This window comes from Triticum aestivum, chromosome 1B, assembly GCF_018294505.1.
Source record: "Triticum aestivum cultivar Chinese Spring chromosome 1B, IWGSC CS RefSeq v2.1, whole genome shotgun sequence".
NCBI classification, from domain to species: Eukaryota; Viridiplantae; Streptophyta; class Magnoliopsida; order Poales; family Poaceae; genus Triticum; species Triticum aestivum.
This window is the reverse complement of record NC_057795.1, coordinates 61,563,832-61,579,728: the sequence shown is the minus strand read 5'-3', so window position 1 is coordinate 61,579,728 and position 15,897 is coordinate 61,563,832. Positions and strand designations below refer to the sequence as shown.

Genomic DNA, 15,897 nt, shown 5'->3' with positions numbered 1-15,897 from the left:
GTCCCAGTACAATACCGGTGACCCCCAAAACTTTCCCGATGGCCGAAACTGCATTTCCTATATATAATTCTTCACCTCCGGACCATTCCGGAACTCCTCGTAACGTCCGGGATCTCATCCGGGACTCCGAACAACTTTCAGGTTACTGCATACTAATATCTCTACAACCTGAGCGTCACCGAACCTTAAGTGTGTAGACCCTACGGGTTCGGGAGACATGCAGACATGACCAAGATGCCTCTCCGGTCAATAACCAACAGCGGGATCTGGATACCCATGTTGGCTCCCACATGCTCCTCGATGATCTCATCGGATGAACCACGATGTCGAGGATTCAATCAATCCCGTATACAATTCTCTTTGTCAATCGGTACGTTACTTGCCCGAGACTCGATCAGCGGTATCCCAATACCTCGTTTAATCTCGTTACCGGCAAGTCACTTTACTCGTACCGTAATGCATGATCCAGTGACCAGACACTTGGTCACATTGAGCTCATTATGATGATGCATTACCGAGTGGGCCCAGAGATGCCTCTACGTCATATGGAGTGACAAATCCCAGTCTCGATTCATGCCAATCCAACAAACACTTTCAGAGATACCCGTAGTGCACCTTTATAGTCACCTAGTTACGATGTGATGTTTGGCACACCCAAAGCACTCCTACGGTATCCGGGAGTTGCACAATCTCATGGTCTAAGGAAATGATACTTGACATTTGGAAAAGCTCTAGCTAAATGAACTACACGATCTTTGAGCTATGCTTAGGATTGGGTCTTGTCCATCACATCATTCTCCTAATGATGTGATCTCGTTATCAATAACATCCAATGCCCATAGTCAGGAAACCATGACTATCTGTTGATCAACGAGCTAGTCAACTAGAGGCTTACTAAGGACATGTTGTGGTCTATGTATTCACACGTGTATTACGATTTCTGGATAACACAGTTATAGCATGAATAACTGACAATTATCATGAACAAAGAAATATAATAATAACCATTTTATTATTGCCTCTAGGGCATCTTTCCAACACATACCACATATATGAAACCAACTTAAAAATTTATATGTCACAAAGATTAGTCAGCTAACTGACGTTAAAAAAATTACCAGAATTTGTCAAGGAGGGCTGATGAACCTTTTGCAACAACACATTATCCTGGTCCTTTTTCTTTTGATAAGCAGCACGCCTTTGTGCGTTGAACTGCTCCTTTGTGTTGTCAAAAGTAATAACTACAAAGCCCATAAAGCAAAAATAATAATTGATGGATGTTGGATCCACTACCGAACACGTCAGTATGGATGTTGGGATTTCCTTTTAGTTTTGTCGCACCATCTATCTCATTGTTTGAAGGTTCACAGCCTACAGCTTTCAAGGTGATATCTCCAATAGAGCCAGAATCGAGAGTTAGATTACTCGAAGCCAACAACGTAGCATCACGATGATTTCCATCCCGTAGCGATCTTGATCCTTCTGTAGACATGTAACAAGTAGGAAAAGAAAACCAATGATATATATGAGAAAATATATGCAACTAACACTCTTGGCATATGAAATGCGGATGAGTGAGTACCATATTCATCTGTGCAACAATCCACCGTTAGTGTGCTCAGAGCCGACAACAAAGCCTCATTGTGCTCTCCAACCGGACATGTCCCTTCTGTAGATTTGTAATCAGGATGAATATAAGGCCAATGATATAGGTGACAATGTATGCGGCAACAAAATCACACAAGCATTATACCTAGAACTATAGCATTCGTTTCATCATCACTTTGAGCTACGGGTATGATTCTTGCATTGTTATCTTCAACATTTTTCATGCTTGAAAGGCCTGCAAAACATTATGCATATAGCTTCTCAATATCATACATGCGCAGAAACGCTAGAGTAGCACTTTATGGTAGAAATGCAGCATACCCATAGTAACGTCCTCTTCTGGTTGCGGTTCAACTGCCTTGCTTTTCGAATTACCCATACGCACCTATGTAAGGGCAGTACAGTTACATTAGATGACTACAAGCAATTTCAATTATGATCCTGCTAATTGCATGTAAACTGGGTGATAAATGCCCGACTGGATTTATGATATGGCACAAACTCTGGTATTTACTCTTTTAGTCATACCAACATTTTTTTATTCAGTTTATTCAAATGATGGTCATCTTGAACTGTTTTAAAGATTGTGGACCTATTCAAATGATGACCACTTGGTATTTCAAGTAATTGTAAATGCAATCAATACTTCATATGTTCACTATTGCATTGAAACCACACATCATCTATTTTCCATATGTGTCCTAACTTCCACTTGTTTCTGTCACAAAATGCTGGTGAATTTGCTGTGAGCTGGAAACTTGATAACCGTTGTGAGTTGCTGCTTCTGATGACCCCGACACCGAGGTAAATCACCACCTTGCAAACTCCTAAAGTAAGTGGCATTTATGATCCTGCTGTTTGCATGTAAACTGGGTGTCTATGGCACAAACTCTGACTCGATCAAGTCTGGGTGTCTATGGCATAAGCAATTTCTATTAGGTTGCCTGAATTGAAATATGACCGACTCGATCTATGAAGTGGCACAAACTCTGCTATTCTCTCTTCTTGATGGTAATCTGGAACAAGTTCCAAAGAGTAGGATCATAGGTCAGTGCGTTGTCATGGGCTTTTGAAATATTTTTGCTTGAATTATATAGACATAAGGCATGATAATCTTCATATGTAGAGATAAGATTAGTATGTCTCATCCCGTTCGTTGTCACAGGCTTTTGAAATATTTTTCTAGAGTCATGTAAACATAACTTCACATGTAAAAATAAGATAAAACAGACACAATAGGATAATAATTGAAGTCCACTTCAGTTACAATATAATTGATAAAATAAAAAAATAAATTGATGATGTATGCATGTAGAGCGATGATCCTGCGGCGTGCTGATGCGGGTGCAGGGCTGGCGGTAGGCAGCGATGTGGCGCGGTATCATGCGGCGGTAGAGTTGCAGCTGCAGCCGGCACGGCTGCTCGCCGTGCAGTGGACTTTGTTATACAATTGTTCTCTCCTCTCTGTTATCTCTATTTGCACTTATGATTTCTGTTTATGACTTTGATATACAATGATACACCAAAGCAAGCAAAGAAACCAAAAGAAGTTCAATATTTTTACCTGCTGCCGGCATCTGATCTACGAGCAGTTGCAGGTGTCAACCATAGGTAATTCTTTTAAGATAATTTACCTCAGTATGAAAATCTTCACCAATTTGGCTTTAGGTGAAAATATCTGCTTGAGAATTTAGAGAAAATGACATACTGCCTTTAGAGCTTTCACTTCATGAAGTGATTGACCTGTCTTTTTGCTTGTGTGTAGTATTGATATATGAAGTGAGAGTTGCATGCGTTGATCTGGAGCTTATACAAGATTATGCTGTTTGAATTTAAACTGCGTGTCACTTATGTGTAGATGGAGCTTACAATTATGTCCTTTGTACCTCTTGTTTCTGTTACTTCTTTCTGGTGATGATGTTGACTGCTGCTGTTAATGATGACCCTGGCATCGAGATGAATCAACACCTGCAAACAATGGAACCTATGTAAGTGCTCTCTGTTGACTTCTCCCTTATATAAGCTATTGAAATAAATTGAGCATTCCAGGATAAAGAATTTGGTTGTTACCAATCTAATAATCATACACCTTTTGAAAATGTTATCAGCTAGCAACTGAAACTATGTCATAGTAACATTTGGTATCACACTCCAGTGCTAGCCTAATGCTATTTATAAAACCCTCGCAGCCAAACATGTTGCCTTCTCAGTCGACTGGAGTTATTTGTCGGGGGTCGGACCTTATGCAGTGTACAAATACAGTCTACAGTCTATAGGTAAAACATCTCTACTCATTTCAACAGTATTGATCTCATGATGCTTATACTATGATATGGTTCAGTTTTCACATGACAAGATTCTGCTGTTTATGATTCTACTTATGTGCAGATGGAACTTACAATTCTTTCCTTCCTACCTCTTGTTTCTGTCACTACTTTCTGCTGATGATGTTGAATGATGTTGTTTATGATGACCCCGGCACCGAGATGACTCAACACCTGCAAATCCGAGCTTACAATTCTGTCCTTCCTACCTCTTGTTTCTGTCACTACTTTCTGCTGATGATGTTGAATGCTGCTGTTTATGATGACCCCAGCACCGAGATGACTCAACACCTGCAAATCCAAAGGTGGGTGTTACTTATGTGCTGACACAAAAACCTGCTGATTAAGTTCCAGCTGTTTATATACGTCAGTTATGTGCAGATTTCGCTTGCAACGAGAGTCAAAGAAACGCGGCCAACCTGAAGATGCGTAAAAAAGATGTATCTACATGTCCCCAAATTTGTAATATTTGTTAAATTTGTAAACAGTTTTGTGAGGGTTAACACTCAGATTTGTAAGGGATACTTGTAAGGGTTAAGCGCAACAAATGAACGCGGCCAACCTGAGACGGTCAAGCCGATCCTGACGATCAGGGGAGGATCATACGGGATCGGCCGCAGATCCATATGATCAGCGCCGGATCATATGGGTTCTGGCGGACCCAGATCAGGGCCCCTCGGCGGCACCTGGGGATCGTCCTGTCCTGGCTTTGAACGCGGTTGGCGGCGGCGGAGGGGTTGAGCGGCGTTGAATTCGGCTCACGGCGGTGAAGGGACTGAGCGGCGTTGAATTCGGCTCACGGCGGTGAAGGGACTGAGCGGCGGTGTCGGATTCTACGTGTAGGTAGAGACGATAGGGTTGAATGACGGCGAGGGGCAAGTGCAACGAGGGGACGACGAATCGGGTGCGAGGTCTACTATTGGGATGATTTGGTTAATTTTCGTAGGTTAACCGTCGTAGATTTTTTTAGGACGGTTTTTTTGGGCGTTTTCCGTACTGTTTCACAAGGGGTTTGTGGCAGCATACCGTTTTTTTGTCGGTTTCGAGGGAGGAAGGGGGGGAATCGGTGGGTAGCGCGAGGTGGGATGGAGGACGAAAATTAACCATAGTTGGTGGGACGAAAATTGACCGGCGGAGACTACCAACTGCTGCATTAGGAGTAGAGATATGTAGGCGCCACTTTTAATGAACCACCAATATAGGTGAATACTATCAGTTTTCAAACTGAGACAAAGAGATTTAAACAAGTGGCGCCTGTCCTTGTTTTTTAATAAGAAAAATAATAGTTACCTGCTTGTTGCTGCTTGAAGAATTTGTCAAAGTAGTTCTCTGTATGCCGCAACTATAATAGAAATACAAAAGAAATGCATTGGTAAATTTATACTCCCATCGTATCAAAATATAAGATGTCTTATATTATATTATATTTTGATACGGAGGGAGTGGTTTTCTACAGTTATGCTGGATATTTGTAGTAACACTGAGATTTATTACTCAATTGACCTCTATCACTACTAGAAAAAGGGCTATAGATGAGATTGACACTAATGGCGCACCAGACAAGCGGTGCGCCATTAGTATATACTAATAGCTCACCACCATCTGATACGCCATTAGAGTTGAAACTACTAATGGCGCACCTGGCCCAAGGTGCGCCATTAGTATCAATTTTTTTTTTGAACTAGTGCGCCTATCCAAACATACTAATGGCGCATCCGGACTCAGTGCGCCATTACTAGTTGTAACTAGTAATGGCCCACCTGTCGGAAAGTGCGCCACTAATGTTGTTTTTTTATTATATTTTTTATTCTTTTTTTGCAAAACTACTAATGGCGCACTGTTCCACCGTGCGCCATTACTAGTTTAAACTAGTAATGGCGCACTGTGGAACAGTGCGCCATTAGTATGTTTTTTTTGCAAAACTACTAATGGCGCACCACCAGAAGGTGCGCCATTAGTAACCTGGATTACTAATGGCGCATTTAGAGTTGGTGCGCCATTAGTAAGTGGGCAGCAACAAGATATTTTGGACAGCCTCTCCTACCCACACTCACTTTCTCCCCACTTCATTCTCTCCACCTCCTCCTTGTCTCGGGTGCCTCCTCTTTTTCACCTCATTTCCACCATAGATTCATTCAAATTAAGTGGTTAAATTACCTTGTTTTGATAGGTAAGTAAGGGGGGAAGCTATATTTATGTTGTTCTCCCTACAACAATGTGCACATGCACTTTTTATGGCCTAGCTAGATCTATGTATGTTCGTGGTGTTGCATATGTTTGTGGTGTTGCATATGTGTTTGTGTTTGGAGGTGTACCGGTATTTGAAATGCGATAGTTGCCAATATTTTGCCGGAATGTTGATTCATTTCCGTTTCGGCGAGAATTTTGGCATTAAGCATTCTTTTTGGTCCTATTTTTAGGGAAAGTCATGCCAAATTTTTTCTTGGTTCTAAAATATCGTTTTGCTCTACCCCGCAGGCGACCATGGTCCGCACGATGACCGAAGGCATCGTGAATAGGTTTTTGAGGTCCGCGAAGGCCGAGATGCTTCAAAAGAACGAGACGGAGATAAGATGTCCGTGTCGAAGATGCAAGCTGAAGAGCCTTATTGCGGACCCGGATTCCGGGCAGGTGCGGGACCACCTGCTCTTGCGTGGTTTCATGGATGGCTATCGGTGGCAAGGTGATGAAGATGACTACGAAGTCGTCCATGGGGGCCGGGCAAGAAATGAGGAAGGGCAGCAAGACAACCACCGCGGCTCGGGCGGGCGAGAAGACGAAGAATCCCCAGGAGATGATCATGACGGTGATGTGTACACAGTCATCATGTAGAAGATGCAGGACATGATGATGAGGAAGATGCCGGAGCAGACGACGGGCATGATCATGAAGATGATGATGCCGGCGGAGCAGACGACGCTGGACCATCGATGGGCTGGGTGCAGGACCCTCATATTCAAGAGCTGCTTCTCAAGCAGACGGATAACGCAAGAGCTGCCGCCCGAGAGAAAGCCAAGATGGATCAACTTGAGTTAGACGCGGTTACTCCATTGTATGAAGGATGCAGGCCCGAGGATACCCGCCTGAAAGTAACGCTCATGGCTCTGGAGATGAAGGTAAAACACAAAATGACCGACGCATGCTTCGACGAGAACATGTCATTCTGGCACGAACGTCTTCCCAAGGGGAACAAGTGCCCGACCAGTTTGGAGGAGGCGAAGAAAATCGTGTGTCCTCTGGATTTACCGCACGTGAAATACCATGTGTGCATGAACAATTGCATCATTTATCGGGACGAGCACGCGGAGTCTACCATATGTCCGGTGTGCGGCGTCACTCGATACAAGAAGAGGAAGAAAGCTCCTCGAAAAGTGGTGTGGTACTTTCCGATCACTCCTCGTCTGCAGCGGTATTTCGCGGACCCTAAGGTAGCAAAGCTCCTGCGTTGGCACGCGGATAGGGAGGAGAAGAAGCGAGAAGATGACGCAAATGATCCGGAGATAGATAAAAAAGACAAGATGCTGAGTCACCCTAAGGATGCGAGCCAGTGGCAAGCGTTGAACTTCGAAGACCCAGAATTTGGGAAGGATCCAAGGAACATCGTGCTGGGCGCGAGCACCGATGGAGTCAATCCGTTTGGCAGCCAGAGAAGCACACATAGCACCTGGCCTGTGTTTGTGTGGATGTACAACCTTCCCCCCTGGTTGTGCATGAAGAGGAAGTACATTCACATGAGTATGCTAATTGAAGGGCCGAAACAACCAGGGAACGACATCAATCTGTATCTGGGGCTGCTGAAAGAGGAGCTTGACACGCTGTGGAAAACGCCAGCCAATACGTGGGACGCCGCAGAGAAAGAATATTTCCCTATGAGAGCCGCACTGCTCACGACGGTGCACGACTATCTCGGTTACGGATATCTCGCGGGGCAGGTAGTCCACGGATTTTCTGGATGCGTAAGGTGCATGGATGACACAACGTATCGCCAGCTAGATAGAGATCCCGGGTCTTCGAAAACCGTGTTCATGGGACATCGAAGGTGGCTTCGCGACGATGACCCGTGGAGGAAACGCAAGGATCTGTTCGATGGTGAAACCGAACCCCGAAAACGCCCGTGTACGAGGAGCGGCGAGGAAATAGACAAGCTGTTGAAAAATTGGAAAGACTGCCCACTGCCGGGAAAGAAGCAAAAGGCGCCAGAGCCGGGAAAGAAGCGAAAGGCGCCAGAGCCGCTGCTGAAGGTATGGAAAACGAGGTCTGTTTTCTGGGACTTGCCGTACTGGAAGATCCACCGTGTGCCTCACAGCCTTGATGTCATGCATATCACGAAGAACGTGTGCGAGAGTCTGCTTGGTACCCTGCTCAACATGCCAGAGAGGACCAAAGATGGGCCGAAAGCAAGGGCAGACTTGAAATCAATGGGCATCAGGCAGGAGCTTCACGCTAATGATGATGATGATGATGATGATGATGATGATGATGATGATGAGGCGAAGCAGGACACAGTAAGTCGTCGCAAAGGCAAAAAGGCGAAGAAGACCGGAAATGACTACCCTCCCGCGTGCTTCACTCTAAGTCAGGAGGAGATCGAGCAGTTTTTCACCTGCCTCCTAGGAGTAAAACTTCCTTACGGTTACGCGGGGAAGATAAGCAGATACCTAGACCCAGCGAAGCAGAAGTTCAGTGGGATGAAGTCTCACGACTGTCACGTGCTGATGACGCAGATACTTCCAGTTGCAATCCGTGGGATCATGGACGCGCACGTCCGTGAAACGCTATTTGGCCTATGCAACTTTTTCGACGTCATCTCTCGGAAGTCGATTGGCGTGAGGCAACTCAGAAGGCTACAGGAAGAGATCGTGGTGATACTATGCGAGCTTGAGATGTACTTCCCGCCCGCATTCTTCGACGTTATGGTGCATCTGCTGGTCCATATAGTGGAGGATATCATCCAACTCGGGCCGACGTTCCTGCACAGCATGATGCCGTTCGAAAGGATGAATGGTGTCATCAAAGGATACGTTCGCAACATGTCACGTCCAGAGGGAAGTATAGCCAGGGGCTTTCTGACCGAAGAGTGCATCTCCTACTGCACGAATTATCTAGGCATCGAGAACCCCGTTGGTCTGCCCGTCAACAGGCACCTCGGCAGGCTCGCTGGATGGGGTCACCGTGAGGGTCGCCGCGAAATGCATGTCGACTTAGAGGGTCGACTCGCCGACTTTGAAAGAGCAAACCTAGTCGCGCTACAACACATAGACGTGGTCGATCCTTGGGTGGTAGAGCACAAAACCTTTATTAAGAAGACGTACAATGACCGAGGCCAACAGAGGACGGACGGAGATATAATCAAAGAGCACAACTCATGTTTCACGCGTTGGTTCAAGCAGAAGCTTCTGTCGTACCCTTTACATGAGGATTCTTCCGCGGAAGAACAACTCATATTCGCCTTGTCACAGGGCGCCGAGCACAACCTGATGACCTATGAGGCGTACGATATCAACGGCTACACATTCTACACCGAGGCCAAGGACATGAAGAGCGATGGTTATCAGAACTCCGGGGTAACGATGGAATCCTACACCGGTAATGACAAGGACAGATACTACGGAAGGATCGAGGAGATCTGGGAGCTGAGCTACGCTGGAGAGAAGGTCCCGATGTTCCGTGTCAGATGGGCGAAGAGCGTCCTAAAAGAAGACCGGTATTTCACCACCATGGTTATACCCGAAGCCAAATCCAAGACCGCGGGCGCAAACGTCACCGCGAAAAATGAGCCATGGGTACTGGCTTCCCAAGTTGACCAATGCTTCTTCATTACCGACCCGTCAAAGCCCAGTCGTGTTGTCGTGAGGAGAGGCAAAAGGAAGATCATCGGAATGGATGGAGTAGCCAATGAGCAAGACTTCGACAAGTACGGCGACCCGAGGATCGAACATGACGACGATGATGAAGTAGCAGCATACACCACAAGAAGAAGCAGGACCACCCTACCTAAAGGACGTCCGTTCCACAGAAGAACTCCATTTGCGAAAAAGAAGGGCAAGAAGATTGTGAACAGATAGCTAGCTAAGATCGATTGTATTTAAATCGTAGCCTTCATTTCTCGATTGTATTTCATGGGCACTTTTTGAACTATCATGAATATTTTTAAATTTCATGGACACTCGATCTCGATCCCCCTCCATCTCGATCGCTATCCCACCTCGCCAGATCCGGTCCCCCTCGCCGCCGAGCACCCCCCGGTCCACCGGCCGCCGCCGCCGACCCCCCGCACCCTCGATTCCCCTACTCAACCGCCGCCGCCGACCCCCCGCACACCCCTCCCCTACTCAACCGCCGCCGCCGACCCCCCGCACCCCCCGCACCCTCCCCCGCTCCACCGGCATTACTGTTTGATGATATTTTTAAAAAAATTATTACTGTCTTATAAAAAAATATTACTGTTATGATTTAAACAAGTTTGAACATATTTAAACACAAATAAGTATCAAACAGCATTTTAAATGCATAAAAAAAATTGTGGAGCCTGGGAATCGAACCCAGGACCTCCTGGTGTGAGAACTGGCTGCTGACCAGTCGAGCTAGTAGAGGGAACTTGATGTGGATCAGGTCAGGTGGAAGATAACCTGTTGGCTCGAGCAGAAATCAAAAAAAATACTAATGGCGCACCAGGGCGAGGTGCGCCATTAGTATGGATGTACTTATGGCGCACCGAGGGGTGGTGCGCCATTAGTATTGTGCCGCCCCCATCCATATTTCCTCCCCGGCCCAAACCTATCCCCTCTCTCTCCCTCGCCCTCGCCCTCGATCCCCTTCCCCTCTCCTCTCCCGACGCCGCTGCCCCGCCGCCTCGACGCCGCCCCGACGCCGCCTCGACGCCCTCGACGCCGCCTCGACGCCCCGACGCCTCGACGCCGCCCCGACGCCGCCTCGACGCCTCGATGCCTCTCCTGCTCGCCGCGGCCGCGGCCGCCGCGCTCGTCGGGGGCGCCTACTTCTGGGTGGTCGTCGCCTCGTTCCGCCTCCCGGAGCCCGGGGCCCTCCGCGTGGCCGGTGGCCAACCCGGTGCTCACCTGCGCCTCCGCCACCGACGCCGGCTACCCCAGCAACTTCGTCGCCGACCCCTTCCTCTACCTCCAGGTACGGTCCGTCAACCCCGTGGAATTGCGCTCTACTGCCAGGAATGTAGTGCGATTCTCAAACAAGGCTACAGATTGCAATGGATGTGGCCAATGCTCTGGTATGCAATTGATTTGCCATGGTATGTGTTTAGTCAAAAAGCATAACAAGAAGAAGTACGTACACAAACGGCAGATTTCACACGTTACTAAACCTCAAATTTGGTCGTTTTTGTCAATGCTTGAACCGCCGCTTAGATTTTCGGAACTTGAATAACAACACCCTATGCGTCCTCATTCTTCGTTTACAAACAAGCCCAAACATTAGATCAATTAGGTACCTTAAGAAAAAACAGAGCCAGGAGTATTAATAAACAAACTGAGTCTGCATTGACAACATGTTCTTAGGGATCCATCTTATAATTAACTCTGCAAGTTTGCATCACTGAAGAAGCGTCTCAGAAAGCCAAAGGTATGGCAGACGAGAAAATTAAAATTCCCATAAGTGAATAGCCCGCCTTTTTTTCCTACTACACCAAAAGGCCCACTTGTACTTGGGGGCAACTTGGACCTACCGTATCAGCCCAGTTGTCGTCGTGGTCCCTCTTTCGATTGGCTAGCCTCACTCTTTGTTCATGAACAAACATATACAACCCTCACTCTTTGTCCATGAACAAGCAAAAATATAGTGGCAGGCTGGTAGCAAAGCAACAAATGGATAGTAGTAAATCATCTCTAAAAACAGAGTGTACTAGTAAACGAAGTGAATCCGCATTCATACAAAATTGCATGTCTCCGGATATTTTTATAATTTGATAATATAGTTGTTGGTATTTTCTTCTATATACTTGGTCAAACTTAGGAAATATTGACTTTTTGACTATATTTATGCGTCGTGTATTTTGGGGCAGAAGGAGTATTGACTGTTGAGCCACCAAAGAGTAATGCACAATTGACATTCGCAGTGTACGTAGGAACAGCTGGGTGCGTGGGTCTATCTCAGCTTCACTCTGTGGCATGTAGAGACTACAACCAGTGCATCTTAATTTAGTAGCAGCATCCGGTGTGGTGTAGATGTCTTCAGCTGAAATGCATAAACAGAGGATGCATCGGTTTATTTCGTCAGCAAAATGTATTATATATGTGCTTTCTAGCTCAAAACAACATAACATGTTTGACACGCCAGTTATCAGGATGATCACTTCATGCACGCTATAGAGATCGCTTGGAGTGTCGAGTCTCCACGAACTATCTCTCTACTGGATCAGAAAATATCCAGTGACTAGTGATTACATAAATTTGGCACTGCTGACCTGATTTCAAACCCTGCTATGTATTATTTGGCACTGTTGACCTGATTTTGGCCCAATATTTCCATAAATATCCTTTTGCACTTTCTGTCTTCAGGCTATTTGAGTCATTGAGAGATGTTAAGTTGACTAGTGATTACATGCCCAGATGTATTTTGCCCAGCAAACAAAAAAATTCTGGGGCTTTGGTTTGGTACCACCAGCCACCAGGACCCCCACCATGTTACCATGGGGCTTTGGCAGTGCTTGCCCACTGTTTTCTCACTTTCTGGGTGGGGTTGGAAGACAGACACTGCCGATAAGCTTGTTTGCTAGTTCCTTTACAAGCATAGTAGAGCATAGTATGGATTCTAATGTTCAACTCTGACTAAACAGGTTCTGCAAACGGTCTTTTACTGCACTTGACTGAAGAAGTAGGTGTCTGCTATATCCTGCACTTGAGGTGAGTTGTGTTCTCAGGTTTACATTGCAATGGGCACTCTTCTTGTAAACACAAATTCAGATTTATATACTATATGCTGGCATGACTGTTTTTATTAGGCAGGACAGTGCAGTAGTTGATGTATCTTGGGTTGATTATAAAGTTGCTTGGGTTTAATATTACCCAGCATGATGATGTATCAATGTAGCGTTAGCATATGATCCAAGTGCTAGTACTGCTAGTAAATAGCTAATACAGTTAATGAAGAAGAAAAAAACTGCTAGTACAGTTAATGAAGAAGAAAAAAACTGCTACTACTGCTAGGACAAAGCATCAGACTGAATAACTAACAGTGGGTAATTAACCTAACTATTCATTTTTCCTTAGGTTAATATTAAAATGTCCAGTGTATATATATTTGAAAATGATTGCTGCTAGATGTTAATTTGCTGGTACTAGCTAGAATTTGGCACTGAAAAGCAAAAGCAAAAGCTAATTAACTGCTGGGTAATAGCACTGGTACTAGGTAGCTAAAATATGTGTTCTGAAACACTGAGAGCAGAAACACTTACTACATACATATGCTCAAGAAACACTTACTAACCAGAAAAGGTTTTGACTTGAAATGTTAATAGCACAGAGAGCACCACAAGTTAAACACCTCAATCTGTTAGTATTTGTCTGCATTTTCTCACATTCTTCTTGTATCTGATCCAGTATTGCTTGTAGTGGTTTGTCCAAAATGTTGAATGATACTGCTTGGAGATGCATATATTGTTTCACCTCTTCACATGCCAATGTATTTTCCATGTTGTGATGGAGGCCTTTTTTGCCTTGTCCACCCGAGAGGCCCTTGAGTTTGCTGGAATGTCGATTAACTTCCGTTCCAGCAAATTCGGGTACTCCATATGTCCTATTTTCAGCAAAGGTCATGCTGAAATTTTCCGTGAATTTTAGCATGACTTTGCTAAAAATAGGACATATGGGGTACTTGTGACTAATGCATGGGCCGGGGTACTTGTGACTAATGATGAAAGCTTAGGCTTTTAGGGTGCCTCGGCGTCGAAAAACCCTCAATGATAAAAGCTTAGCTTTTAGGATGCCTCGGTGTCGACAAACCCTAAATGATGAGACCATGATCTTGTTCCTTGACAATAACCAACTTTTTGACCAAACTTTGTTCCTATTTAGAGAGAAACATGGCCAACAACGATGAGGCCGGGGGTTCGAGCGGCAAGGCATTCTGGAAGCTGTCCCAGGAGATGGAGGAACAACCTCACTTGTATGAGGACGCCGCCTTCCCCACCGATCCTGAGACCACTGATGGTACCACCGAGGATGACCCCACTGATGCCACCACTGATGGTGCCGCCGAGGATGCCACCACTGATGATGGCGGTGCACGCACAGATGGCAGCCAACCGAAGAGGCAACGGAAGGACCGGCGCCCGACCGTGCTCCGCACCCTCAAGGAGGAAGTTACTGAAGTGGACTCCGACGGGAATCCAACGGCGCCCGAACGAATAGTCAAGGGGTACTCGCTTCAGCTCGGGTGCATTCTCCGGAGCACCGTCTCGATCAACACCGAGAACCTGAGGCATCCTGACCGAGGGAATTTGCGCAACCTCCTCTTCACGAAGCTGCACGAACGATACAAGTTCCCCGCTGAATTTGAAAACACAAGCCTCAAAGGGAATAAAGTGAACAATGCTGCCCTCACGAAGATGAGCAAGGCCCTGTCTACTTGGAAAAGCAATGTGAAGAGAATGATCGAGAAAGGTGAGAGTTATGAGAAGATCAAGGAGAAAAATCCTTCGATCACCGAAGATGACTACAACGACTTCAAGATCAATTGCTCGAGCACCGCAAACTCCGAATCAAGTCAGTGGGGGAAAGAAATGCGGGAGTTGAACTTAGGGGAACACAAACTCGGTCCCGGCGGTTACAGAGTGGCGGAGCCTATATGGGACAAGGAGGACGCGGAGCGTGCCGAGCAAGGCCTACCGCCCCGCTTCGAGAAATACAGCGGTAACAAGCAGACCAGGAACTATGTCAGGGTCCGGTACAAGGAGGACCCGATAACAAAGGAGCTTACCACGGATCCGAAGACCAGGGCGCTTGAGCTTGTTCTGGTAAGGAATACACCCCCGCGTAATTAGCTCCATATGGTTGCATTCTAATTAATGAAGCCAAATTTCTAAATGGTTCACATTCCTTCCGCAGGCGACTGAAAGCAGTAGCGCGGGGTCGACTAAGAGCAACCCTTGGGACACCACTCTAAATAGGGCATTGAATGTAATGAAGAACAAGGATAAGCTCAGTAAGCCGACGTCAGCTGGTCGTGTGGCCGGCAAAGGCTTGTCCACAAAATGGGGGTCATACTATACCGCTGGTGTGCGGAAGGAGAAAAAGACCAGCTCGGAAAGCCAGGCGCGCGAGGTTCAAGAACTCAAGGCACAGGTGGCGCGGATTCCGGAGATTGTCCAAGAGCAAGTGCAACAACAACTCGGAGCGACGATCACCGCCATTGTGCCTACCTTGATCGAGGGGTTGAGTGCGTGGATTGCGGGCGGCCAACAGGGGCCGCCCCCGATTCCTAGCTTCACGGCCAGCAACTCGCAGAATGCGATGGCGGGGCCATTGGTGTCTCCGGCGGAGGCGGCATTGGTGTCTCCGACGCCGGCACGGGAGCTTAATGCACCCGGGTGTACGCCGGCCGGCACCTCTGCAGCAAGCGGCCCCTCCGTCAACTGCACGCCCGCCGTTGGCGGTGCCTCGACATTAGCCGAGCTCGACGCCATCATCACGGTAACTAATTAAGCCTCTCTCGGCCGAGGACTTCATCTCCTTGCCTTTGACTGGGCATCCCTGACGCCCTACATGTTTTCGCAGGGCGCCGCCGACGTTCCGTGCACTCTCCTGCACTTCGTGAACAACGAGTTGGTCGATGTCGCCAAGGGCAAAATCATTCAACCGGGCAACCCCTTGTTCCACGGTACCCAGATGCCACCCAACTTGTTTAGGTTTGAACTGGTTCGGGTGCTGCCAGGCTGCGACGAGTTGTTACCTCCGATTCGACCCGTCTGGGCCGACGATGATGACGTGATGACCCT

The 15,897-nt window shown here is 46.7% G+C and overlaps 1 protein-coding gene across 1 annotated transcript; it reads right to left on the bottom strand.

The window, feature by feature from the left end:
- Window positions 1-1,049: 1,049 nt before the first annotated feature.
- On the bottom strand, window positions 1,050-4,220 carry LOC123086724 (uncharacterized). Its single transcript, XM_044508503.1, has 6 exons — window positions 4,008-4,220; window positions 3,478-3,576; window positions 1,930-1,993; window positions 1,754-1,843; window positions 1,583-1,669; window positions 1,050-1,482 (listed from the first exon to the last, which is right to left on the bottom strand). The coding sequence occupies exons 3-6, from the start codon at window positions 1,985-1,987 to the stop codon at window positions 1,229-1,231; spliced, it is 489 nt and encodes a 162-aa protein (XP_044364438.1). The 5' UTR covers window positions 1,988-1,993; window positions 3,478-3,576; window positions 4,008-4,220; the 3' UTR covers window positions 1,050-1,228.
- Between the last annotated feature and the right edge of the window lie 11,677 nt (window positions 4,221-15,897).